The following is a 26,760-nucleotide window of genomic DNA, read 5'->3' as shown; positions in this document are numbered from 1 at the left end:
CAGTATCAAGTCTGTTGATCACTGCTTTTATAAAAAGGTCTACATTTTTTTAAAACAATATATATACACATTCATGGGACTAACCTTGGAATTAATAACACTCTTTGTAAATCTGGTTTTTAGAATTTCAGCGTTATGGTTCATCTCCCATATACATGAAAATGCAAGCCTATGAGAAAGGGGTGGAAAATCTGTTAAAATCCACACGCACACATCTGAAGTTTCTTGTCAGGATTTAAGTATGGATCATGTACATATACCTGTCCACATTTGATCTTAAGGAGCATAAATTGGAACTCAGTAACTCTGGAACCATATCAATCCTCTGCAAAATAATGAATAAAAAGCATGACTAGTCATAAATACTTAATGTTGTAATTTTAACCATAATAAAAGCTTGGAAATAGTTTGATTTTATCACTACAAAAAGCTCAGATTTGTGAAAGAAAGGTTCACTACTTCAAAGGGAACTCATTCCAAGATCTATTTTAGCTATTTGTTGTTTTAATAGCAGTTATTTCTAAGAACCAGGTCTATAGGAAATAAGTTACTACAAATCTAAATGTACAGTTTTAAAGAACACAGACCATAGGAAACAGAGATTTAACTATCATAAGAAAAAAAAACCAATGGGAAGGAGAAAAAACAGGTCACTCCTTTTGCAATTTCAGATCTATATTAAAACAGAAGTCTAGTTTTAGAAAACGTTATTTCTTGCATGAAACAGGAGTTGAAAGGCATATTCTCTATGTAATTGGTTTTAAAAAAAAGAAGTCTTGCTGTGTGGAATGACAGAAAGCAACTTCATTTTGATAGTTATGCAAATTAGGCGCAGCCCAAAGGAGCTTTTCTTGCTTAGTCTAGAGACAGTGGCTCTACTCCTAAGAATTTAAAAAGGAAAGCAATGAAAAATTAATTGTACAAAAAGCTGTCTATATAGAAAACTTACTTTTTCACACAGATACACAGTTGTCCCTCTTTTTGCTGACTCCTCATCCAAAGCATTTCCTGGGCGAATAAAATGACTGACATCTGCAATATGTACACCAACCTTAAGAAAACAAAACAAAACAAAAAAACAACAAGCATCACATTAAACATCTTATGAAACAATTAGGTTTCAACATGAAAGAAACTTTCTCAGGTTTTTATTTACAAGCTAATTTACCCATTTCCTGTTCCCTCCAGCAGCTTCTGTATTTATCAGTAGGTATAGTTAAAAGCTCTTAAATTAAAAAAAAGGAATAGTTGTAGCAATTATGCAAAATAAGGGCATGCATACATTTAGTGGAAAGCTGCATTCATTACCAGTGCAACTCTTCTTGCCTAGGGCCTCAAACAACCTGTTTCATTTTTTTCAAGGCTCATTGCAAATTGTTTTTTGCTTTTCTCTGTTTGCTAGACCTTCAATGTTGACATTCTCTGCTATTACAACTACAAATTAACTTATAACAAAGAAAGCACAACTAGATCAGATATAATGGTGCAGAGAGCTAGTGTTAATCAATCCTGTAGCTTTTTAATGCCTTTTTAATCAGTCCTTAGCTATTACAGCTGTAACTTCGCTCTACTAGCAGTTTCTTATCCTAGCTGCAGATATCCATGTTTACACTTAGCTAAAGCAGTAAATAAATTGTTATTTTCTCCTACTAAATGAGCAGACAGCAGGGTGAATTTAGAAGAGATTCAATTCCCACTTCTGATGGAACGTCTTTTTTTTTATTCCCATCTTACAGTTGTGCAAACACAGTAATTTCTTTCACAACAGATCTTGAGCTTTGCTGGTATTACTCACTATTACCACTACTGCACTGCTTGTAAAATATATAGTAAATGACTAGTTTGACAAAACAAAGAACCCACCTCCAGATTTCCATTTTCCATTTCTCTACAATGTAATGCATCATCAATATCCGTACAACCAGGAGGATCAACACTACAAACACAAAGATGCCTCAAGTCCTCCCTGTATTTCATATCCTGAAGTTAAAAAACAAAACATCTTCCATATCAAAGCAGAAATGATCATTCAAAAGGCGCTTTGTGTAAGATTTTCCAAAGCAACCAAACATTTAAAGAGTGGCTTTTATTTAGCATATGATTTGCAGTATTATTTATCTACAAGATGTAAAAACTATAGTGATTAAAAGAAAAAAAAAAAAGAGACAGAAGATGATCAAGTACTGCAACGTGGTTTTATAGCAAACAGGAGGAGAAAGAATAAAACCACAATGTTTTCATCATCTCAGAATTAGCAGGACCAGGAATCGAGAATTTTTTAAGTGAAATTGTGGCTCTGGTGTCCAGATAAATAAATTGGTTAGAATGACTGCTCTCAAGTAAGGTTACCTGTCCAAGGCTTAGATATCTACGCAGCTGGAAGGAACTGCACACTCTGGAGATATCTACCTTTGTATAGTGGCTACAAAAAGATCTCAGATATGTATGTATCTTTGACTAGACAGCCAACATTATACAAGATCCGTTTGTCAGTTTCCAAGCTCAGAAGAAACGAGTATCGTGGGAGTGTGGCCATGGGGGTCGACAAGCTCCATGGCTGGTGATAACATAAGACTCTTAACGATGAGGCCATCAGGAATGTCAAGAGTTGAGAGGGAACAAAGAAGGGTGATTCAGGAGACGCCTTGCCGTCTCGGGTTGCTTGTTCTCCCGCCGTTAAGGCATGGAAGTTGCTGGGGGGTTGCGGTTGCCGGGCAAAGTTGTTGACCAATGAAGAGTGAGTGGGAAAGTACTGCGGTGGGGTGAATGGTATAAAAAGGGAGCCTGTGTTCAGTGAGGGTTGAAGTTATGCCCTCAATAAGAGAGAGTTGAAGTTGTGTCATCAATAAAGTAGTAGCAGTTACTGATCCTAAAAGAACCCTGGTGTCTGAGTAGTCCTTACGCCACAAATGGCGCCCAAACAGGGACATGAAGAACAGGGACAACCTGAAGAGCAGGGACAAGCTAACAGAACAGGGACAAAAACAAAAAAGGAATGAACAGAGACAAGCTAGCAGAACAGGGACCAGGACAGGAACAGGGACATGGATCGCCTCATGAAGATACGTTCGGCCGAACTCAGCAAACAGCTCTAAGAAGCTCGTATAGAAGTCGCTGGAAATAGGCGCACCGGAGCTGGAAGGAAGCTCAAGCTGAGAGAAGCAGACCCGCACACACAACTGCCCCTCGCTGGCCGAAGGTAAGCAGTTGCGCGGTATGGCGAATCATACGTCCTTAGAAACAAAAAATGTCCCGGTAACCTTACAGCTTGTTCCCGTCATTACGAATCAGACAGTTTATGATCCTGAAACATGGGACCAAACTGAGGTCAAGGTGTGGGACTCTGCTACTAAAAACGACAAGGTTGAGGCGGGATTGCCCGGCACCTGGCGAGCAGTCCGTGAGGCCTTACAGAGCCCCGTGGGGCCACAGTCAGAAACGCGTGGTTTGCCAGACAGGGAGGGAGCTGCGGGCTCGTTCACTGATCCGCCCTGCTTCGCCATCGCCCCCCCGCCGCTACCGCCATCGCAGGCCTTTGCTGTTACGCCCCCTGGTGACCTGGGCGTTCCTTTCCATCCAGGCCCTAAAGGCCCTGAAAAGGAGCCGGGTCTGCTTCCCTTCGATCCGGGAGGAATAGGATACATAAGGCCCGAAGGCCGAGTTGCTGAACAACTTAAAGCGAGACATATTGTTCCCGACTAGCCCTGGAACTCTCCGGCGTTTGTAATCAAGTACGCCAAAGAGTATGTGATAAATGATGATAAAACTAGGCCACTTCAAAGACAATAACACACACAAAATGCACAAACAAAAAAGACCACCCCCAAAACAAAGCAAATGAAAGAATTCCACCCCAAACAAAAACCACTGATGTTCAGAGTTCCCTGATGACCCTTTTCTGTACATTTTAAAGCAACCATTTTTTGTATCTAAAATACTGGGGAGAACTTGAAATTCACTAACAGCATTTAAAACAAGCAATTCTGTAAACATCAACTTCTCTTTCTCTCATTACCTAACTGGATTATACTGGGATATATTCAAATCTCCTCTCCTCAGACTATTGTGTTTATGACATTTGGTTAAAAACCTATCTAGAGAGACCAAAATACAAAAACCTTATGGATGACAAGTGTCTCCTGCTACACAGAAGACAAAAGTTCCCTCATCCTGCCAGGCAGTAGGAGGGGACCTAGGCCAATGAGGGGAAAGGAGGCAGGTTTCTGCTCAGGGTGGTAGGTGAGCCCTGTCCCTGCCCACCTCACCTTCCTATCTACCCTTATATAACAGGTATGAAGCTCTAGAACATGTCAGTCAAAACAATGATGTAGACGAAAGCCCATCCCAGTTGGAGAGGGTGCCTAAGTCAAAGCAACCTACTCCCCACATTGCTACATCTCCTGTCAAGAAAGAAAGAATGGTTATTGTCATGAGGGACTCCCTTCTGAAAGGGACAGAGGGCCCAATATGCCATCCGGACCCAACCCACAGGGAAGTCTGTTGCCTCCCTGGGGCTCGGGTGAGAGACTTCGCTAAGAAAGTCATTTGCCTGGTACAGCCCACTGACTACTACCCGCTACTGATCTTTCAGGCTGGTAATGACGAGGTAGCAAGAAAAGTCCAAGAGCAATCAAAAGGGACTTTAGGGCTTTAGGGTGACTGGTCAAAGGTTCAGGGGCACAGGTTGTGTTTGCCTCTGTCCTTCCGATAGGGGGGATCAATGTTGACAAGCAGACTCGTCACATTAATACATGGCTTCGGTGCAACTGGTGCAACCGGCAGAACTTCGGGTTTTTCGATCACGGGAAGGTCTGCGTGACACCGGGCCTGCTGGCACCAGATGGGATGTGCCTCTCTCAGAGGGGGATAAGGATTTTTGCTCAGCAGTTGGCTGGGCTGATAGATAGGGCTTTAAACTAGAGTTGAAGGGGGAAAAGGATAAAACCATGCACGCTGGTGATAAGCTAAGAGATGGTATGCAAGAATCAGAGGGACTGTGTGCTAGTGAGGTCCTTTGGTTGGCTCCACAAGGTGCCGCGTGCAGGGAGGTGCATTTGAAGTGCTTCCACACAAACACACGCAGTATGAGGAATAAAATGGATGAGCTATAAGTCTTGGCCCAGTCCCACAGCTACGACATCGTCGGCATAAGAAACCTGGTGGGATGAGTCCTGTGGCTGGTGTGTTGCAATAGATGGTTACAGGCTCTTCAAGAGGGACAGGCAGGGTAGGCGATGTATGTGAAGCATGGGCTGGACTGTGTGGAACTTCAAGCTGGCGATGGCAAAGGTGAGAGCCTCTGGGTAAGGATTAAGGGACGAACAAATAAAGGTGATGTCGTTGTGGGAGTCTATTACAGACCACCCGGCCAGGACGGTAACGCTGATGAATTATTCTTTGCAGAACTAAGAGATGCCTTGAGATCAACTCCGCTTGTCCTTATGGGGGATTTCAACTTGCCAGACATCAACTGGGATCACCAAACAGCTGACACAAGCAAGTCCAGGTGGTTCATAAAGCACCTAGATGATAACTTCTTAGTGCAGGTGCTAAGGGAGCCAACTAGGAAAGGCGCCCTCCTAGATCTGTTGCTGGAGAACGGAGAGGGTCTTGTGGGAGACATGGCAATTGGCAGTTGTCTCCGTCATAGTGACCATGAAGTGGTTGAGTTTAAAATTTATGGTGACAGAAAGAAAACTGCCACCAAAACTTCAGCCCTGGATATGGGGAAAGCAGACTTCGGGCTGCTCAGGGAACTAGTCAGCAAGGTCCCCTGGGAAAGTGCTTTTAAAGGCATTGGTGTCTATCAGTGCTGGTCAGTCTTTAAGCACTAAAAGCACAAGATCAGGCAATTCCAAAATATTGGAAGTCAGGCAGGCGGGGCAGAAGGCCAGCCTGGCTGACCAGGGATCTTCTACTGGAGCTTATGCAAAAAGAGCTTATGCAAAAAATGAAAATGTATGGCTGCTAGAAGGAGGGTCAGGCGACGAGGAAGGAATACAGGGATGCTGTTCGTGTTTGTAGGGAGAAAATTCGTGTGGCCAAAGCCCAACTAGAGTTGAAGCTGGCCAAGTCTGTGGGAGACAACAAAAAGGTTTTTTTTAGATATGTGAACAGAAAAAGGAGGACCAAAGAAAACATAGGTCCGATACTTGATGGGGAAGAGACACTTGATGTGTCTCCTCACAGACAATGACATAGGCAAAGCAGAGACACTTAATGCCTTCTTCGCCTCTGTCTTCAATACTGATGATGGGCTTCGGGACCCAGGGTGCCCTGAGCTGGAGGACCATGACGGTGGGAATGACAAACTCCCAACCGACCCTGACTGTGTGCAGGATTTGCTGCTCCACCTGGATCCATACAAGTCCATGGGTCCGGATGGGATTCATCCCAGAGTGCTTAAAGAACTGGCTGACGTCACTGTGGGACCTCTCTCAATTATTTTTCAATGATTTTGGGAATCCAGAGAGATCCCAGTAGACTGGAAGCTGGCAAATGTTGTGCCAATTTTCAAGAAGGGTAAGAAAGAAGACCCTAGCAATTACAGGCCTGTCAGTCTCATGGCAGTGCCTAGTAAAATTATGGAGATGATCCTTGAAGTTACTGAAGCACACCTGGGGAATAATGCAGTCATTGGTCCCAGCCAACATGGGTTCATGAGGGGTAGGTCCTGCCTAACAAATTTGATTTCCTTTTATGGTAAGATCACCCATCTAGTCGACCAAAGGAAACCAGCTGATGTGATCTTTTTGGACTTCAGCAAAACTTTTGACATGGTTTCCCATAGGATCCTACTGGACAAAATGTCCAGCATACAGCTAAACAAAAACACCATACGATGGGTGAGCAATTGGCTGATGGGCAGGGCTCAAAGGGTTGTGGTAAATGGGGCCACATCTGGCTGGCGGATGGTCACTAGTGGGGTCCCTCAAGGCTCCATTTTAGGGCCAGTCCTCTTCAATGTTTTTATAAATGATTTGGATGCAGGACTAGAAGGTGTTTTGAGCAAATCTGCCGACAACACCAAACTTGGAGGAGTTGTGGACTCGGATGAGGGTGGAAAGGCCTTGCAGAGAGGTCTGGACAGATTGGAGAGCCGGGTGATCACCAACCACATGAAGCTTAACAAGAGCAAGTGCCGGGTCCTGCACCTGGGACGGGACAACCCTGGCTATACGTACAGACTGGGCGATGAGACGCTGGAGAGCAGCCCCGCAGAGAGGGATCTGGGGGTTGTGGTTGACAGCAAGTAGAATATGAGCCAGCAGTGTGCCCTGGCAGCCAGGAGGTCCAACTGTATCCTGGGGTGCATCAAGCATGGCATTGCTAGTTGGTTGAGGGAAGTGATTGTCCCACTCTACTTTGCACTGGTGCAGCCTCACCTCGAGTACTGTGTGCAGTTCTGGGCACCACACTACAGAAAGGATGTAAAACTGTTGGAGAGTGTTCAGAGGAGGGCAGCTAAGATGGTGAAGGGCCTAGAGGGGAAGACATATGAGGAGCGGCTGAGGTCACTTGGCCTGTTCAGCCTGGAGAAGAGGAGGCTGAGGGGAGACCTCATCGCAGTCTACAGCTTTCTTGCGAGGGGGAGTGGAGGGGCAGGTGCCGACCTATTCTCCTTTATCACCAGTGATAGGACCCGCAGGAATGGTTTCAAGCTGAGGCAGGGGAGATTTAAGCTAGACATCAAGAAGAGGTTCTTCACTGGGAGGGTGGTCACACACTGGAACAGGCTCCCCAGGGAAGTAGTCACTGCACCAAGCCTGTCTGAATTTAAGAAGCGATTGGACTGTGCACTTAGTCACATGGTCTAAACTTTTGGGTAGACCTGTGCGGTGCCAGGAGTTGGACTTGATGATCCTTATGGGTCCCTTCCAACTTGGGATATTCTGTGATTCTATGATTCACAATTATTTGAATTGTAATCTTCCATCCTTGTCAAGGAATTTTGTTTTACATTTTAAATGAAACCTTCTGTAGTAGTAGTGGTAGTTGTGTGGGGTTTTTTTATTATTTAAAATTTTAAAACGTCTATCCCTAACAGTTTTAGCCAAAACACAAAAATCTTGCAGAAGCAGATATTGTTTCCACAGGAAATCAGGATAAAAGTCCAGAAAAAAATGGTTTTAGACAACATTTCTCCTCTATTTTTAGAACATGGGAATACCCGAGACAGTGTTTGATTTGAAGGAGAAGGCACAGTAATTATTGTAATAATTAAAATCCATTACCTTTTCTGTAATGCTCCATGGCATTTTTGGTAGGAAACTAAGGACAGCCTGTGAAAAAGGTTGATGAGGGACATCATGTTCAAGCAAAAGTACTTCTGTCTCAGTCTCTTTATCTCCAGCACTTCCCAAGTTCTTTACAAAATGACCCTGAAAAACAACATACTTTTTTAATACATATACACACACACAAATATATGTATGTACAAATACATACATGCATGAACATCAAGCAATACCATTTGTTCAGAAGTAGTTAAATACTTGAAATGCTCCTAACATGAATACTTCACAATGTATTTTTTTCTAATGGACTCACTCTTTCTAACTCATTTTAAGTAGCACGACCACAATGTAGCATATACTGAAGATGCATAACATGGCAATAGCAGCACATTTCTGTAACTTGCAAACAGGTGTCTGGGCTTATTTAACAATCTAGCTAGCATAAAACAGATTTTTATTTATTATTGGAATAGTTCGTGTATACGATAATGTTTCAAGAAAGCCAAATCTCTGTGACACATTTGCAGCTTTAAGGTATTCATTCCTGCAGATATTGTTTCATTCTCCAGAATTTTTTTAAAGTGTTATTTCCTCTCTTTTAATATACAGCATACATTCACTCTGTAGTAATACCTTAAGCCTATTGTGTCTGCATCTCTGTGACCTGAACAGAATTTGCTTCTTCTTTGCACATGTGATACATGTGTTACGTAGATGAAAGTATGTTTTTTTTCTTTATTTACAAAAAAAAAAAAGCTAATTTTTGTTTGGGTGTGAGCCATATTCAGTATTCACACAAATAATTCCACTCTCCACATAAACCTTTCATGATTATATACTATACTGCTGTTAGACTTGTACACAGCTGTTTATTTTGCCAGGATGACAAACTGCTGAGACTTCGCACACATCTCAAACAACCCTATAGGTCTTCCAGTCCTACTGGGACTTGAACTTGATGGAGTTGATAAAGCTCAGGACACCCACCACTGGGCAACAGAGATACGCATAGAAGTGAGGGCTACATCTATACTAACAAGCTGAACAGGAACATGTGTAAGTTTGCTGTCTGGCCTGCAGGCATCTGCAATGAATAATGGAATAGAATAGCTCAGTTGGAAGGGACCTATGAGTCCAACTGCCAACAATATTTGATCAAAAGTAATTAAATATTTGAGACTATTATTCCACAGATTATTAGTATTAAATTAATTATTAAATTACACAGTAGGAGTCATATTTTCTTCTTCATTTAACCTTCTCATCTTAAACAACTGATTCAGGAGGTCTGAACTTTTCTTTTGCTTCAACTGTACTAAATTCTCCAAAGTTAAAACTGAAAAATCTGTAAAGATGGTAATTCAGTTTTTCAGCAAAGAAAATACATTGTTCCCACAAGCTGCAGAACAACTAAGGTCTAATTTTTCTATGAATTTGTGCTACACCATACATCCCACTCTCTAATACTCACATTAACTCACACCTCTCATCCTCTGCAGCAATGCTGTTTGTCTTAAAACACTTTTCCTGTATGTTCTGAGTTTCCTCCATACCTTTAAATGTGCCTGAGACACCTGTGCTCTCACTACAAACTACACACTCTTACACAAGCCAGTGGAAGCCCCTTCCAAACCTAGTGTTCACCACAAATTGAAGCTTATGTCCAAATTTCCTCTTATATTTTCCTATTTATTTGTATAGAACTTTTAAGAACTTAATTACCTGCAACTCTGCCCCACCTGATAATCTGACTGAATTAGGCCCATATGCTTAAACCTACTTGCCAGGATGCTGATCAGCGTGTAGATGAACAAAGCCAGAAGAAAAAAGTTGACATTTCTAGGAAGCCAGACTAAAACAAGGTAGTCCCTAGTTAGTCTAGATAAAGCACCATAGTTAGGAAGTATAGGTTCATTGCAGAACCTGAGGAGTGGGTTTTTAGGTTTGATAACGTGTAATTTTGGGGGGAGCAAGAATAAACTAAATTATTTGGGGACTTCCTTAATTTGCACCATTAAAGAACAGTATACAAAGAACTTCACAAATCCACGTCAAGACCTTTTGAAGTTACTCCGCATTACAGATAATAATAAACATCTTACCTAATAAACAAGTATAAGTCAGACAGATAAAAGTTCAGAAGGAAACACAAACTTACGTTAGGATACCTAGAATTCCTGGGCCAACCATCAATAGCAACAATTATTCTTTGTCCTTCCAGTGTATCTGCTTGTCTTGTTTCTATTCGAATACGAGGAATCCTGCGATCAGCTGGTGTAAACAAGTGCCGCCTTGCCTATTAGCAGACAGAAAAAGGAACAAATAACTTCTAATTAAAATAACAACAATAATAAAAATCTACCCTTACAATAGCTTTATTACCTTACCTCTTTGATCTGTGATTTGGAAAGCATGCCACAGAATGGTCGCCAGTTTCGTTTTATAATGCCCACTACTTTTCCTGTAGGTCTCAGCATGCTCTTGTTATCAGAAGTCTTCAACTGGTACAAAACAAAGGGGTGAAAAAACACAGTTTTTTGAACTCGTTAACATGTTTGATTACAGCACCTATCTCAAACCTTGGTGGTAATAGGTTATGTTATCACTATAATGCCATAAACTCATATTATGGCTTCATAAACAGAACAATTTTAGTAATGTGACAAACCTTACCTCTGTAAGGATTTTTATGGACATAATTTCAGAACAAAGAACAACAGAAAAAAGATTCTGACGAAATGTTATCTTCTACTGTCTCAGCTTGCTCCCCGAGTATCCCCATTTTCTTTTCCAACCTATTCTTTTAATTTTTAATGAGTCTTTTTAATGTTGCTTGAAATTCTCCAGTAATTCTATACACCGCAATAAATATGTTCCCATGAAATTCAGTAGAAAGATTCTGTTTTCAAAGAAACAAATATTTTTTGGACAGGGTATATATACATGCGTACACACTAAGCAGAATTACTGCTAATAGCTGAATAGTATGTTACAACTGGTTCCAAATATATCCAATGCCATTAAAAGCTGACTCTCATTGTAATACTGTATCTGCTCCTATTCCAGCAACTCCTAATCTACACATTAGCATATAGCTTTGCATTTTGCAACCTGGCTACCACTCAGAAACATTGGAATTATGTAATTTAACAAAATAATCTGGGAATATCTGATAGGGATTAATACCCCTCAAAAAAGCATCCATTTTATACATGTACTCACATATCCAATGCAACTGTAGGACTAGAATAAACATTTAAGTTTCCAAGATTTTTTGAGATAATTACAGCTTTTAGGAAGCAGTATTAAAAAGATGCACAAATCTAAAACCTAATGGTCAGAATATTATAGATTTTGTCTCTCTCTTGACAAATGTTAAAAAAAACAAACAACATACAATGTTTTCTTTCTCCTCTTCAATTTCAACATCATCTTCATTCTGGCCATCATCTTGCAAGACCACTGAGGATGGTGCCACCCATTCATCTTTTGCCAACAACTCCACAGCTACAATATCTTCATGAACTGCTCGGTTTAGATGTTTAAGACCTTGTATAATTATCTGGATTTTTAAAGGACAAAATGAAAACGTTCACAATGATGGCAACAAAAGACCCAAATCAAAGCAGCATAATGGAAGAGTATATATGTACAACAGGCTCTGTACTCTAAAGAATGTTTAAAGGATTTTTTTTTCCACTCTTTAGGCTTATTTTCATACTGATATTACTTCAGGATTCCAACAGTCTCTCCAAAACCATCTCTTTTCACCGGACTTTAAAAAGATATAAAATAATCAGGCAATTCTTCTACTTTTGCAGGCTAGAGGCCTCCACATGCTACCAGGAAATTGGAGTTAAGAGTCAGAGAACATAAGAAGCACCTCCAGCTGCCACCAGCAATAGGGAGGGAAGAGACTGCTGCTGCTGCTTGGAAACAGTGTCTGTACAACTGTACCAACAGCTGTAGGGACAGAATCCAGTATCACAGAATCATCTAGGTTGGAAGAGACCTCCAAGATCACCTAGTCCAACCTCTGACCTAACACTAACAAGTCCTCCACTAAACCACATCACTAAGCTCTACATCTAAACGTCTTTTAAAGACCTCCAGGGATGGTGACTCAACCACTTCCCTGGGCAGCCCATTCCAATGCCTAACAACCCTTTCAGTAAAGAAGCTCTTCCTAACATCCAACCTAAACCTCCCCTGGCACAACTTTAGCCCATTCTCCCTCGTCCTGTCACCAGGCACGTGGGAGAATAGACCAACCCCCACCTCGCTACAGCCACCTTTAAGGTATCTGTAGAGTGCGATAAGGTCACCCCTGAGCCTCCTCTTCTCCAGACTGAACAAGCCCAGCTCCCTCAGCCACTCCTTTTAAGACTTGTTCTCCAGACCCCTCACCAGCTTCGTTGCCCTTCTCTGGACTCACTCAAGCACCTCCATGTCCTTCTTGTAGCGAGGGGCCCAAAACTGAACACAGTACTCGAGGTGAGGCCTTACCAGAGCCGAGTACAGGGGGCCAATCACTTCCCTAGCCCTGCTGCCCACACTGCTTCTTATGCAAGTTGTAGGCCTTCTGGGCCACCTGAGCACACTGCTGGCTCATATTCAGCCAACTATCAACCAATACTCCCAGGTCCTTCTCTACCAGGCAGCTTTCCAACCACTCATCTCCCAGCCTGTAGCTCTGCTTGGGGTTGTTGTGCCCCAGGTGCAGGACCCAGCACTTGGCCTTGTTGAACTTCATACAGTTGACCTCAGCCCATCGCTCCAGCCTATCCAGATCCTCCTGCAGAGCCTTCCTACCCTTGAGCAGATCGACACACGCGCCTAACTTGGTGTCATCTGCAAACTTACTGAGGGTGCACTCAATCCCCTCATCCAGATCATTGATAAAGATATTATAGAGGACTGGCCCCAGTACTGAGCCCTAGGGGACTCCACTAGTGACCGGCCTCCAATTGGATTTAACTCCATTCACCATGACTCTTTGGGCCTGGCTACCCAGCCAGTTTCTAACCCAACGAAGTGTATGCCAGTCCAAGCCAAGTCCAAGGTCAAAAGCCTTACTGAAATCAAGGTAGACCACATCCTTTCCCTCATCCACCAAGCGCGTCACTTTGTCATAGAAGGAGATCAGGCTCGTCAAGCAGGACCTGCCTTTCATAAACCCATGCTGACTGGGCCTGATCACCTGGTTGCCCTGCAAGTGACGCGTGATGACACTTAAGATAACCTGCTCCATGAGCTTCCCTGGCACTGAGGTCAAACTAACAGGCCTATAGTTCCCCAGGTCTGCCCTCCGGCCCTTCTTGTAGATGGGCGTCATGTTTGCTAGCCGCCAGTCGACCGGGACCTCCCCTGATAGCCAGGACTGCCAATAAATGATGGAAAGCGGCTTGGCCAGCTCCTCCACCAGTTCTCTCAGTACCCACGGGTGGATCCCATCTGGCCCCATCAACTTGCGTACATCCAAGTGTTGTAGCAGGTCGCCAACCATTTCCTCATGGATAGTGAGGGCCACATCCTGCTCCCCATCCCCTTCCACCAGCTCAGGGTAGTGGGTATCCAGAGAACAATTGGTCTTGCCGCTAAAGACTGAGGCAAAGAAGGCATTAAGCACCTCAGCATTTTCCTCATTTTTTGTAACTAAGTTTCCCCCCGCATCCAGTAAAGGGTGGAAATTCTCCTTAGTCCTCCTTTCTGTGTTGATGTATTCATAAAAACATTTTTTGTTATCTTTAAGGGCAGTAGCCAGATTGAGCTCCAGATGAGCTTTGGCCTTTCTAATTTTGTCCTTACAATTTTGTCCTAATTTTGTCCTTGTTCCTTACAACATCCTTATAATCCTTTTGAGTGGCCCACCCTCTTCTCCAAAGATCATAAACCCTCTTTTTTTCTCCTAAGCTCGAGCCACAACTCTCTGCTCAGCCAGGCCGGTCTCCTTCCGCGCCGGCTCGTCTTTGGGCACGTGGGAACAGACCGCTCCTGAGCCATTAAGATTTCCTTCTTGAGGAGTGCCCAGCCTTCCTGGACTCCTCTGCCCTTCAGAACCTCCTCCCAAGGGACTCTGCCAGCCAGTGTCCTGAACAGCTCAAAGTCAGCGCTCCGGAAGTCCAATACAGCGGTTTTACTGATCCCCTTCCTGGCTTCGCCAAGAATAGAGAACTGAACCATTTCGTGGTCACTCTGCCCAAGACAGCTCCTGACCACCACATCTCCCACCAGTCCGTCACTGTTTGTGAACAGAAGGTCTAGCGGGGCACCACCCCTGGTAGGCTCTCTAACCAGCTGCGTCAGGAAGCTATCTTCCACGCTCTCCAGAAACCTCCTAGACTGCTTTCTCTGTGCCGTGTTGTGCTTCCAGGATATGTCTGGGAAGTTGAAGTCCCCCACGAGGACAAGCGCTGACGATTTCACAACTTCTGCCAGCTGCCTATAGAACTCCTCATCCATCTCCTCATCCTGGTTTGGTGGTCTATAACAGACCCCCCTCCTCCCCCAGGATGCTTGCCTTGTTGGCCTTCCCGCTGATCCTAACCCATAGGGACTCAACCTTATCATTCCCAGCCTCAAGTTCCACAGCATCAAAACACTCTAATATAGAGAGCCACATCACCACCCCTTCTGTGCTGCCTGTCCCTTCTGAAAAGCCTATAGCCAGTCATTGCAGCGGTCCCAAGCAGGACAAACTTCTTGGAGGGGAACAGCCTGAAAATAGCAGGGCAAATAAAGCAAGAGAACCACACAAGGGCTCCCCACAGTTTTTCTCAAAATCCTCTGCAAAGTTGTTTCTCTTTCACCAAACATTTCAAATTGATTTAAGAAAAAATCTTATACCCAAGTCAACTGAAATAGTATTAAGAACTAAGATTCAGATTTTATTATATGTGTTTTATCAAACCACAAATTATACCTTTAAACAGATTACTATTTTTTTTCAAAAAGGGCATATTTGGTATTTCAGCAGTCTATGTCCACACAAACAAAGTAAAAAAATGATGTCAGAAGAACACAGAAGAGAAAAATTAATATAACGTTCCTTTTTAGCATCACAAATCACCATGAAAGAATTACATTTTAGGTCATTACTGACACTGACTAAAATTCACAGTGTGAAGTCAAAATAAAAATCTTACCTCTTTGTTTTCTTCAGCATCTCCATGAACCCAAACAGTAGCTTCAAGATAATTATCTCTGCTTGCCCTATAGGTTCCTTGGAGGTAAATACCAGATTTTATTCCTTGCTGCAATTTGCTAAGAGGAAGGTGTTCTGGGAAAATTATTTTGCCACTTTCTATTTCTTTCTTTAAGGGGAAAAAAAAAGAGAGTCTTTTGTATCTATAATAATTCCAAAACTGTCCTCAAAAACATGAAACTCAAGCTAGCAAACTACAAAATTATAACTATGTGTAGGAATGAACGTGCACAATAATGAAAAACTATTATTAAGCAGTCATTTTTTCTAATGAAGTATAAAATCATAAAGAACATAGAAATATAATAATGTTAGGAACATTTTTTCTCTTCCTGTTTGCCTGCAGTTACTTAAAAATGTACTGCACAAGTAAAATATGTATGTATGTTTACTTGTATATATTGACTAAATACATATTTGGTGAAGAAAATATTATCACAGTACTACATCGCAAAGAGTATAGCACACAGGGTAAGCAGCTGTATGAAACATGAAAACACACTACTAGGACTAAACTTTGAAACAGTTACTAAATTAAAGCTGAATGAATTGCAGATAACCCCTGAAAGTATCAGCTTGGCAGCCCTCTACTTTCTTCCCACTCCTGTGTGTCATAGAATCAAAGAACCACAGGCTACTTTGGGTTGGAAAGACCACCTATTTCCAAAACCCCTGCCATGGGCAGGGACATCTCCCACCAGACCAGGTTGCTCAAAGCCCCATCCAGCCTGGCCTTGAACACTTCCAGGGATGGGGCATCCACAGCTTCTCTGGGCAACCCGTGCCAGTGCCTCACCACCCTCAGAGGAAAGAATTTCTTCCTTAAATCTTATCTAAACCTACCCTCTTTTATTTTAAAGCCATTACTCCTTGATTTATCACTACACTCACTGACAGAGAGTCCCTCCCCAGCTTTCCTGTAGGTCCCCTTTAGGTACCGGAAGGCTGCTATAAGATGTCCCCAGAGCCGCCTTTTCTCCGGGCTGAACAATCCCGATTCCCTCAGCCTGTCTTCACAGGAGAGGTGCTCCAGGCCTTTGATCATCCTCGTGGCCCTCCTCTGGACTTGTTCTAACAGGCCCCTGTCCTTCTTGTGCTGGGGGCTCCAGAGCTGAATGCCATACTCCAGGTGGAGTCTCATGAGAGGAGAGCAGAGGGGGAAAACCACCTTTCTCAACCTGCTGGCCATGCTTCTTTTGATGCAGCCCAGGATACAGTTGACTTTCTGGGCTGCAAGTGCACATTGCTGGCTCATGTTGAGCTTCTCATCAACCAACACCCCCACGTTCTCCTCAGGGCTGCTCTCAATCCGTTCTGCACCCAGCCTGTATTTGTGCTTGGGACTGCCCCAGCCCAGATGCAGGACCTTGCACTTGGCCTTGTGTAACCTCATGGGGTTCACACAGGACCACCTCTCAAGCCTGTCCAGGTCCCTCTGGTGTGTTCCATGCCACTCTGTTAAAAGTAACTGACAATTAATCTTCCCTTTTCTTGGTGGCGTTAGTTTTCAGCTATGTTAATCTTACATGAGCACCTGAACCTTAATTCTGATAAACACGGGACAAAGGGAATAGACAGTGAAGTAACTCATCTTCAAGCTGCAGCATGCATTTCTGTCCACTGACCACTAAATCAGATATTTTGCTAGAAAATGCTTTTGATTAATAATAAATTAACACAAGCTTTCAAATAACAGACTAAACAACAACAACAAAAAAGATCAAATGGTTTGCAATAGACTTCTGAGGTTTTCAGTTTAGTTAAATTATTTCTAGTATTTATACAATTTGTTGAATCACTCATTAAGATTCTCAACCTCATATCAGTTACCTAAAGCAACTGGCTTTTCACAAATAAATAGGTGATACCTACTAATAAGCAAATAAGCAGCAGTAAAAATAGCTGCAATATTTTCTTTTCAGTTAGCAAGAAGTTGTATTGTCAAAAGAGTAATAAAGACCACAGTTTTAATTTTCTAAACTGATGCTAGTAGCCTGACATACAGCATCCAACAATAGACTGCAGAACATTTTACAAAATAAATTAAGCACAAAAGAGAATAAAGACATACCCCTTCATCAGATATGCAAGCAAGACGATCTACAAGATCAGGATTAGCTATCAAGCTTTTTATATACTCCTCACCTACAAAAGCACACACACAAATATTTATGCAAGAGAGGTAATGAATTTAGGTATGAAGACACTGCTGAAATAGTGTATCCATCCAATAAATTGAACATACATGCCATTTAACTTACATGTATAAGCAGTTATCCCTTCCTCAAGGGCTTTCTCTTTATTATTTCTGTCATTTGTTAGAAAGATAACTTGGATCTCCTCATTCTGCATTTTCTTCAAGTGTTCATTGTACCATTTTACTGCTACCCGAATGGCTCTGTCATTGCGGTCATTAGAACTTTCTCCTTGCTCTTGCTCTACGTATGTTTCTCTGAAGAAAAATACAAAGTGGAGGGGGTGGTAAGCAAACCAAAGTGAAAATAAATAATAAATAAATAAATAAATCCCAACATTTATCCGTAGTCACAACATCTTTTTCAGACAAACAAGATTAAGATTGTAAAGCCAAATGAATCACTGCTGTACCAATTTTTAAAACGTGTAACACTAAAGACCACTGAAGAGTTAGGAGACAGGAGGGTCAAGAAAAATAGCAAGGAAGTGTTAATTTCTTACACAACCTCCTCACTGACAATTGAACAGCACTCAAGATGAATACTCCTGTAACTGTGATACTGCTGCAATGGAAACTACTTACGAACACAAATAGAGGCAAATTAATTGCATCTTCATTTCTTAGACCCTTCTGTCACTACCTAACTAACAGATTTTTGAATTATCCTACAGATTGAGCTGGTATATTAATAAAGCATTAGAATATGTTTAAAAGGAACACTGAAATAGAAGAGCATTATTCCATTGTGCAGGTTAACACTATTGCCCGTAAAGTTTAGTCAATACCCTTTTCAGAATATGTATGTGCCTACAGCAGTTAAAAAATTAAAAAGCTCATGGAACATTCAATTATTTCCCAATAGGATTCTTTAGAAGTATATAGTGTTATGCACTAATTAGACCGACGTGTCCATCTAATTTATTTGCCTAGTTCACATGTTCCAGTTGTTTCCCAGCTTTTTAGTGGACATCTACACAACCTTATTATACCCTATTCTACACCTTACCGATGATGCTCGTTGGTGAAAGAATAGAAATGTTTTTCCGGGTTTCCAATCACGTCTCTAATTCGTTTGTACACCGGTGCACTCCGATTCCTGACTTCTTGCAAAACTGTCTGTAGCACAATGACATTCTTGATAACAGGATCTTCAAGTATATCAATCTGAGGAACAAAATGGAAATGCATCAGAATTGTACTTTTTTTCTGTCCAATAACAGGATTTGAAGTATTTGTTTGGTTAATATGCAAAAAACTAATGTATGCTAACATGCTATTCCTGCCTTTCTCTCTTGCCATTGGGAATATGAAGTGAATAATAAGCTGCACCCTTCTGCTTGTAGGCAAAAAGCTCAAATTGGATTTTTCAATCTCTTGTTTTTGTATTTTTTTCTTTTAAATTTAGCACCTTTTTTTTTTGTCTGCTCCTGACAGCCACAGTATATAACCATGTCCAAAAACCCATGCTCCTGTCAGGAGAAAAAGATGCATGCTTCATTTCTGAGCTTGTGGCAAGCAACTGTGTAAACCCACCTCCAAAAAGAGGCAAAGATGAGGTATAGCTGAAACAATTAAGAGCAACACCAGACCAAGCTTCTCTGATGGATGTTTAGATGACCTAGAACAATGTATATAGAGCAAGAAGTTTAATACTATTCTACACACAAGCGGAATTACCAGGCCAAGTGTTACTGTTGCAATCCTGTTCCAGTTGCTAGACAAAACCTTTTCCTGTTGTTACCAAGACTGCCTAATACCCTCTGCTCTGGTTCATAGTACTGCATCCTAGCAAGTTCTCAGAGTGCTCTACAACATATGCAAGCTTTACCAACAGACAATGAGAAGTTCACAGAGAACAGGCTGAAAACATCCACTCTCTTGCTGTTTTGCATGAAAACCCTTACTTACCGCTTTTAATATTGCTAACTGCTAAAACACGAGAGTGCTGTGCCCCTCTCCTGAGTAAGGAATGACAGCATTCAGGACCCACATCTTCCAGCCTCCAACATCTGCAGGGGATATTCTACGTTCTACTGATGTACTCAACAGTATTAAAACAAACAAACAAACAAATTAAATACTGAGCTTGAAAATTCACCATCTCCCAGCCTGCTGTACCATCTGTGTTGCCCAGACTCAAGCCACTATATAATTAGCGATGGGTTGCAGAGTTCATCCCAAACTCATGGAGCTGTACCTGGGATAACTTTGTAGGCTCTATTTATCACATGGAACCAACACCACGCTATAAAGCTTGCGGCAGTCCCTGAAGGACAGGAGGGGTATTTAGGACAACTCATATGGGCTACAAAACACAAGAGGCCACATGAGGATCCAGATCGCTGCTCTAGCGTCTGCTCACCCTCCCTGCCTGCCTTTCCACACCCACGCCAAACCAAATAATAACCGGGTTTCCACTCCCGGCGTTCAGACAGCAAAACCCTGTAAGGAGGAGGCAACCCAAAGCCAGGAGAAGAGGCAAGACAAGGGGAGCAGCTCCTCGGCCCGGGCTCAGCAGCCCCGGGGACGGGACGCGGGGTAATGGCGCCCACGGGGATTTAACAGCGGCCGGGGGGGAGCCCGGGGGGAGGCGTTGTGCTGTCCCCCGTCCCGGCTCACCTGGTGGAGGAGGAGGTTGGTGTCCGGCAGCAGGTAGTGCGGGCCGGGGCACAGGCTGCTGGCAGCGCCGCTGGGCCGCTCCTCCAAGACGCTGGGGCCGCCGTCGGGGCGCGGGGGGCAGAGCGGGCAGGCGGCGGCGCCGCAGGGGATATCGTCGCGGAGGTAGTGCTCCCGCACCACCTTCAGCACGGAACCAGCCCGGGTCCGCTTCAGGAAGGTCCGCGAGGTTAACATGGCGGCCAGCCGGCGGGCAGGCAGAAAGAGAGAGAGAGAGAGAGAGAGGGAGGGAGGAAGGGGGGGGGGAAGATGGCGGAGGTCGCGTCGCCGCGGTGATGGCGTCGCGCAGCCGCGCTGAGGGGGAGGCGGGAACGCGGCCGGGAGAGCGGTTGTGGGGCCGGTGGTGCTGTGTGGCGCCCGGCCGCCCCGGGGAGTCGGAGCCCACCCCTCTCTCGGTCCTCCAGAAGCGTGCGCTCGGCTGTGCGTCTCTGGAGCAAAACCCGCGGCCTGTCCCCGGTGGTGCGTAAGTAGATGCGGGTGCTGAGCGAACCCCGGAGCTCTGTAACGGCTCCGGACCCTGCAGAGCACCCCGGTCCTACCCCCTGCCCCGGGCAGGCATGGCCCCACCAGGGCAGGCAGCCCGGGGAACCCCCAGTGCCTCGGTTTTGGGAGGTACCCCTAAGGTACCAGGCACATCAGCCCGGTAAAAACAACAGGGATGAAGTTGGGCTTCAGGGGGTGCCTTCTCTGTTTTCTCGGCCCACTCGTGTTGTGCCCCTTGCTGGGTGACGCTCTCTGATGTTTTATGGCTTGGGGTTTCCTTGAATGCTCTTCTGGCAGTGTGAGAAGCAGGTGTGCCAGCAGTAGGCTTACTGAAGTCAAAGCCCTTGTTAGTATCGTTATTTTATAGTATCAAAACCCTTGTTAGTATCGTATATTAAAAGAGAGAGTCCTTGGGAAACCACCCTGTTTGGAACTTCTTAAAATGTCTTCCGTAAGTGAAGAAGAAATACATTACTATGATGTTGAGAAGTATTGCTTGTTTAGTTCATTTTCATAGTGACATCATGTCTTAACTGTTTTGCTTTTTTGCAGTTGACTCTTCAGGGGGTTCGTCTCAAAATATAACTTTAAAAAGTGTTTAAAATAGTGAAAGAAAATGTCACGTAAAAGCTCTAAGGAAATCAGGAAAGTAAACATCTCTAGCTCCTTGGAGTCTGAAGATATTAGCTTAGAAACCACCATCCCAACCGATGATCTCTCTTCCTCTGAAGAGAGGGAAGGTACTGTGAAAGTCACAAAGCAGCTGATCGAACGGAAAGAGTTGCTCCATAATCTTCAGCTGCTTAAAATAGAATTATCTCAGAAAAACTTGATGATTGATAACTTGAAAGTAGAATATTTGACCAAGGTAAGAAATGTTACGTTTCTTTCATCATACAATCGTTTCTTGTTTCTGCTGCTTTTAGAGTGTCGTAGAAGCTTGAGTTCTCAAAAGGATGTCTCAGAACTGTGTACTGGAATCCTACTTAGCGTTTTATTTGTTTATTTATTTAAAATAACAAAAGGAGGAAACAAAGGTACAGAAGATGTAACTGAGTTGTCCGAGGTGTTACACTTACAAATGGATGAGTTGGGATCACGTTAGGTCTATTTAGTTTTTTCCATTTCTAAAGTAAAAGGAAAAAGACCTGTTTTCTTTTTCAGAAACAGTAAATAATTTGCCACTGATGTGAAAAAGTTAATGGGGCTTTTAAGCTGAACTTGATGTAGGCTAGAAAAAGTCCTCTGAATGTTATAGAGTAATCTGTTAGTGAAGATGTAGCTAAAATATGCTACATAGTAATAATAATAATAGTAGGAGATTTTGTGTACAATTTCAATTAAGATGGGTGAAACTAAGAAAGGTTTTGTAAAAGTTTTGCAACATTTGTGTGAAGTCCAGGTTTACAACCTCTTGTACAACTGGTCATTTCACTGGTTTGTTGGCATAAGTTTAAGGTTACTTTGAAATCAGCCAAATAAGTAGCTATCTGGATGAAATAAGCAGTCGTAGAACTAAGTCTTTTTAATTTGGGGCAAAATCCGTATTGTATTTTGTGAAGCCTTAGCATATTTAGAGACTTTGTTAGACAATCATCTTTGTATTTCCAGTTCTCTGCTTTTTCTTAATAGTTGTAATTCTTTAAAATAAATGCTTAGCAAACAAACAAAAGGTAACTTATTTTCTGCATTTTATTTTCTTTAGATTGAAGAGCTGGAAGAGAAGCTTAATGATGCAATCCATCAAAAGCAGCTGTTGTCTTTACGACTGGATAGCCAGCTGGCATTACAGCAAGAAGACGCTAGGTATGACAAAGTAAAGCTAAAAACTTTAATAGTTTATTGATAGGAACTCAGATTAATTCACGCTAATGAAAAGTGGTGGTTATCAGTTGCAGGAATAGGATTTATTTTGCAGATTATACTAATATTTCCATTCTAAACAGTTCAGAATAAGTAAATTTTAATTCAGTTCTCACTTACTGAAGTCTGCGGTTTTGACTTTATTGTTATCTGCATTCAAAATTTAATAGGAACTTGTATAAGGGATGTTTTAAAAAACTGTAAAGAGCAAAAAGAGCAAGTAGAGGGAGCAGACTTTGAATCACTAAAATTGAATTTTTTATAACTGCTCAGCCTGTATGACTTAGGAAAGGTAAGGGCTTACCCTTAACACTTCCAGGGATTGCAGTTTGGTCAGAAATGCTTCATGTTAATGAGGCAGAAATTTACTTTTCTCCTTGCTCTTCTGCAGCATTTTGAATTAATCTATAGCTGAGAATAGACTGTCTAGCATAGCAGGCTTCCCCAGGTTACTTTGGCAATTAAATTTTTTAACACCTATAAGTGGTCTGTGAAGGGAGAACATTACTAAACTGTCTCATGTTACAGTAAAGAATACACCAACTCAGAGGATGTGACTAATTCAAAGTCATATTCTGTAATAATCCTGGAACAGATTTAGTGCTATAAAGCCAGATCTGAGATCAGCAGACTTTCAACCAAGAGCAGCTGATTGTTGGAGAAGTGTCTCTAATTCTGTATGGCTGTTTGCACAAGGGGGAATATTTTTGATTGCTCATAATAAATTATCTGAGATAAATAAATTATCTAACTCCCTAAAGTAGTAACGTTCAAAATACTAGTAATACTAGTGGGCATAAAAAGGTTGAATTGCTTTCCTTTCTTCACTTTTTTCATTAGTTGTCTGTTGCCTCAATTCTCATCCCTGTTTAACAGAATCATAGACTATCTATGGAAAACGTCTTTGTATGACTGCTTTGATGAGAAGTTTTCTTTTGAAAAAAGAATTGTCTTGTTATACTAATGATTAAATTTATGACTTCTAAAATAATTTAGAAGCTACTGCTTTTTGAAGAACAATTTAATTTGAATATGATTTGAAGTGTTACAGAAAAAAATAAAAAAAGACAGTTGCTTCTGATTTAAAAAAAAAAAAAAAGACAACTTCTGAAACATCTCTTGCTGAACATCCAGTTCTCTTGCTATACAGTACCTTGTCACTGGTGAGAATAGTGATGGCAGTGTTTTGAGTCCGGAAGTAACTTTGCTTGTTTAAACGTTTGTTGCTTTTTTTAAAGGACCCCGATTTGTATGTACAGGGCAGAACAGGTATTTACAGGATAGAGTATGAAGGGATGGATGTGTATGGAATAGACCATAAGTATGTATATTCTGACACTCAGAGAGACACGGGTTGAAGTTAATACAGCTTTATTTGGTGATTTATTAGTTCCTTGGATTTTGGAAATAAATTCTGCTTTTTAACCCTTTAATTGTCAAATTAAAACTAATTCATAAATTCAAGTCAGCACATATGGAGGTTAATTGTCACTTCACAGAATCAACATAGTATTTATTGTCAGTGACTTCGGGCTACTGTCAGTACAATTTTGCTGAACTGTGTGTGGGACTATGAAGCTCCTGTTTTTCTATTTATACGATGTCAGATGTGATTGTGTAACCATGGTGGTGTATACTCTTGCATTGATTTCCTAATCATACTCTAAATTTTCTCCTTTATGACACAAGCATAACTCCCTTGCTAGGATATCGTGCAGGTTTTTGACTTGTCTTACTGCTTCATGTCTTCTGTTTTCAAATCAATCTTAAAGAAAACATCAAGCTCTAATGAAACAAGAAATGGAAACTATTTTATTGAGACAAAAGCAGCTGGAGGAAACAAATCATCAGTTAAGAGAGAGGGCTGGAGATATCCGTCGGAGCTTGCGAGGCTTGGAATTAACAGATGACTGCTATGAGAAGCTAAAGTCTCTGCCTGAAGATCAGCTTTCCATCCCTGAATATTTTTCTGTGAGTATTGTGTCCTGTGTTGGCTTGGAATAGACCTGTGTGCATGGTCTGGTTGGGATGGCATTAACTTTCTTCATGGTAGCCTACATCCTCCTGTGTTCTGGATTTGTGGCTAAAACAGTGTTGATAACACACCAGCGTTTTGGCTGTTCCTGGTGATTGTGGTGTCAAGGCCCTCTCTTTCCCTGCTTTGACTCCTGCCTAAGGTGATCAAGCTAGGGGTGATCATGAGTGTCAGAGGAGACACAGCTGGGACAAGTGACCTAAATTGGTCAAAGGCTTGTATACATAGTGTCATGCTTGGCAACATAAACTGAAGGCAGAGGAAGAAGGTTGGGGGATGGGAGTGGTGATGGCTGCTTCAAAGGTCGCTGTCACTCAGAGACTGGCTGTGTACTGGTCTGTTTGTGGGAGGTGATGACTGTTTTTGCATTGTTTTTTTTTTCTTCCAAATTCCCCTTTCATTTTCTGGTATTAAACTGTGGAGAAAACTTCCCGTTCTCTCCACTGTCCTGCCTCAAGTGGGGGCAGGGAGGGTGTGAGCAAGTATATGGGAATACGACTGCTGGCCAGGCCAACCCACCACAAGCTGTAAACTGCTTTTATTTGAAATCAAAGGGATCTACAGATTGTAGAAGCCATTCTGGATGTCTAGAGTTCTTATTCTTCCTTAGCTAGAAATGAAAGACTTTTGTGCAGATGTGCATTTGGATCAATCCATTCTGATTGGATTCCAGTAAAGAAGAGAACCTTTTAATCCCAGACTCTGATCGCTTGAAGAGTTGAACTGCTGATAAGAGAGTAACACAAATGGGGTGTTTCAATTAAATGGTGAGCAATGACACGTCGGTGATCTGGAATACAGCAGGGTGAAAATAGGAATTTGAAACTCAGCTTTGCCAGCGAGTTAGGATGGTTCTTGCAAACATCTCTTGCTTCTCTCATGCTTTCAATCTGGTGTTTTCTTGTCTCTGACTAAATACAGAAGATAAAGAGTAGCTTAAATTATGCTTTAGTTCTGACTTCCTTGCTTTAAGAAGTTTGTTAATTCTGGATCATGGGTAAATTTAGGGGAGAGGGAGCAGTATTCAGCTAGCAGTAAAAAGGCAATGTTCTCACAGACTATGGACATGTCCAGAACACCCTGGGCTCACTTTTGAGAATGCAAAGGGTTTAGATATGTAACTCTGAGTCACCAAAGTGCTAGTATTGTACTTACCTATAGAGGCAGTTATTAAGGAAGGTGTAATTAACATGATTTTAAAAGGCTTAGTGTGCTAGTTGAGTTATAAATACTGTGTGAGTGAGCTCTCTTGTTGGATGGAAGTCATCATACACCGTATTCTAGACTTGTACAGAGAAATAAAGCCTATCATCCTTAGCCAAAGATGTTCTTGGGAACATCTCTTTCAGAAGTTCCAAAACTTGGACTTCTGAAAGTACTAGGAAAATTTTAAGGCTCTGAGTGATAAACAAAAATGCTTAGGTTGGAGCCTACTAGGTTACTACCCCCTAACTGTCTCTTCCACCCCTTATCCTTTATATAAAGTATTTGAAGGTTGTTTGTTTTGTTGATTCCTGCACTACCATGGTTGACAAAACAGACCTTAAACAGAAACTAAACTCCATGTCAGCTTGCTTGAAATTGGTGTGCAGGAAGCTCCCCTCCTTCAAGAACTGATTGACAGGCAGTTTAAAAGCCTGTGTCGCTGAGCAGGACAGGCATCAGGAATTAATGGCCTTGCCAACTGCTTTAAGTGAAGCTGTCACAGTATGATTAAAGTGCTTGGACTGTGTTTGTGAGTAGAAGGGGGTTCTCAAAAAGCTGTGAAGTGAGAGTGGTAAGAGCCACCTTCTACCCCAATCTACCTTCTACCTTTATTTTCCTTTTGCATTCAGCCAAGTGCTTGGTGACCCAGACTCCACTTCACTAAAGCCCCTTTCCTCCTTACACATATGTCATCTGGTTCTTTTGAAGAACTGCTGGTCTTGGTCTTTTTTTTTTTTTTTCCTCCTCCCGGGAGAAGATATTCTGAAGATATACTGTAGTAAGATGCTCTTTTCTGCTTGTTCTCCCAACTTTTTTCACAACGGGATCAGTGTGAACCTCAGCGTACCACTTAAGCCCA

General features: G+C 42.2%; 2 protein-coding genes across 10 annotated transcripts in view; one reads left to right on the top strand and one right to left on the bottom strand.

The window, feature by feature from the left end:
- Window positions 1-20,551, bottom strand: part of DIS3 (DIS3 homolog, exosome endoribonuclease and 3'-5' exoribonuclease) — a 32,036-nt gene extending 11,485 nt beyond the window's left edge. The window contains exons 1-13 of one of the 3 annotated variants that reach the window (XM_013191165.3): window positions 20,258-20,551; window positions 18,645-18,802; window positions 17,703-17,893; window positions 17,513-17,586; window positions 15,383-15,550; window positions 11,635-11,799; window positions 10,625-10,738; window positions 10,396-10,533; window positions 8,235-8,381; window positions 1,864-1,980; window positions 950-1,051; window positions 261-325; window positions 85-169 (exon numbers count right to left, since the gene is read on the bottom strand). In XM_013191165.3, coding sequence (XP_013046619.1) covers window positions 85-169; window positions 261-325; window positions 950-1,051; window positions 1,864-1,980; window positions 8,235-8,381; window positions 10,396-10,533; window positions 10,625-10,738; window positions 11,635-11,799; window positions 15,383-15,550; window positions 17,513-17,586; window positions 17,703-17,893; window positions 18,645-18,802; window positions 20,258-20,491 — 1,758 coding nt within the window. In that variant the 5' untranslated portion in view covers window positions 20,492-20,551. The remainder of the gene's footprint in view (window positions 1-84; window positions 170-260; window positions 326-949; window positions 1,052-1,863; window positions 1,981-8,234; window positions 8,382-10,395; window positions 10,534-10,624; window positions 10,739-11,634; window positions 11,800-15,382; window positions 15,551-17,512; window positions 17,587-17,702; window positions 17,894-18,644; window positions 18,803-20,257) is intronic. The other 2 variants (XM_013191161.3, XM_013191162.3) reach the window with 2 other exon arrangements.
- Window positions 19,719-26,760, top strand: part of PIBF1 (progesterone immunomodulatory binding factor 1) — a 126,424-nt gene continuing 119,382 nt past the window's right edge. For 2 of the 7 annotated variants that reach the window (XM_048079137.2, XM_048079132.2), the window contains exons 1-4: window positions 20,624-20,773; window positions 21,350-21,665; window positions 22,503-22,603; window positions 24,433-24,631. In XM_048079137.2, the coding sequence (XP_047935094.2) occupies window positions 21,414-21,665; window positions 22,503-22,603; window positions 24,433-24,631 (552 nt within the window). In that variant the 5' untranslated portion in view covers window positions 20,624-20,773; window positions 21,350-21,413. Of the gene's footprint in view, window positions 20,177-20,623; window positions 20,778-20,818; window positions 20,958-20,983; window positions 21,144-21,226; window positions 21,249-21,349; window positions 21,666-22,502; window positions 22,604-24,432; window positions 24,632-26,760 lie in introns of those variants that run through there. The other 5 variants (XM_048079134.2, XM_048079133.2, XM_048079135.2 and 2 more) reach the window with 5 other exon arrangements.

This window comes from Anser cygnoides, chromosome 1, assembly GCF_040182565.1.
Source record: "Anser cygnoides isolate HZ-2024a breed goose chromosome 1, Taihu_goose_T2T_genome, whole genome shotgun sequence".
In the NCBI taxonomy this organism is placed as follows: Eukaryota; Metazoa; Chordata; class Aves; order Anseriformes; family Anatidae; genus Anser; species Anser cygnoides.
Note: the sequence above shows the minus strand (reverse complement) of the source record. Positions and strands in the feature narration are given on the sequence as shown.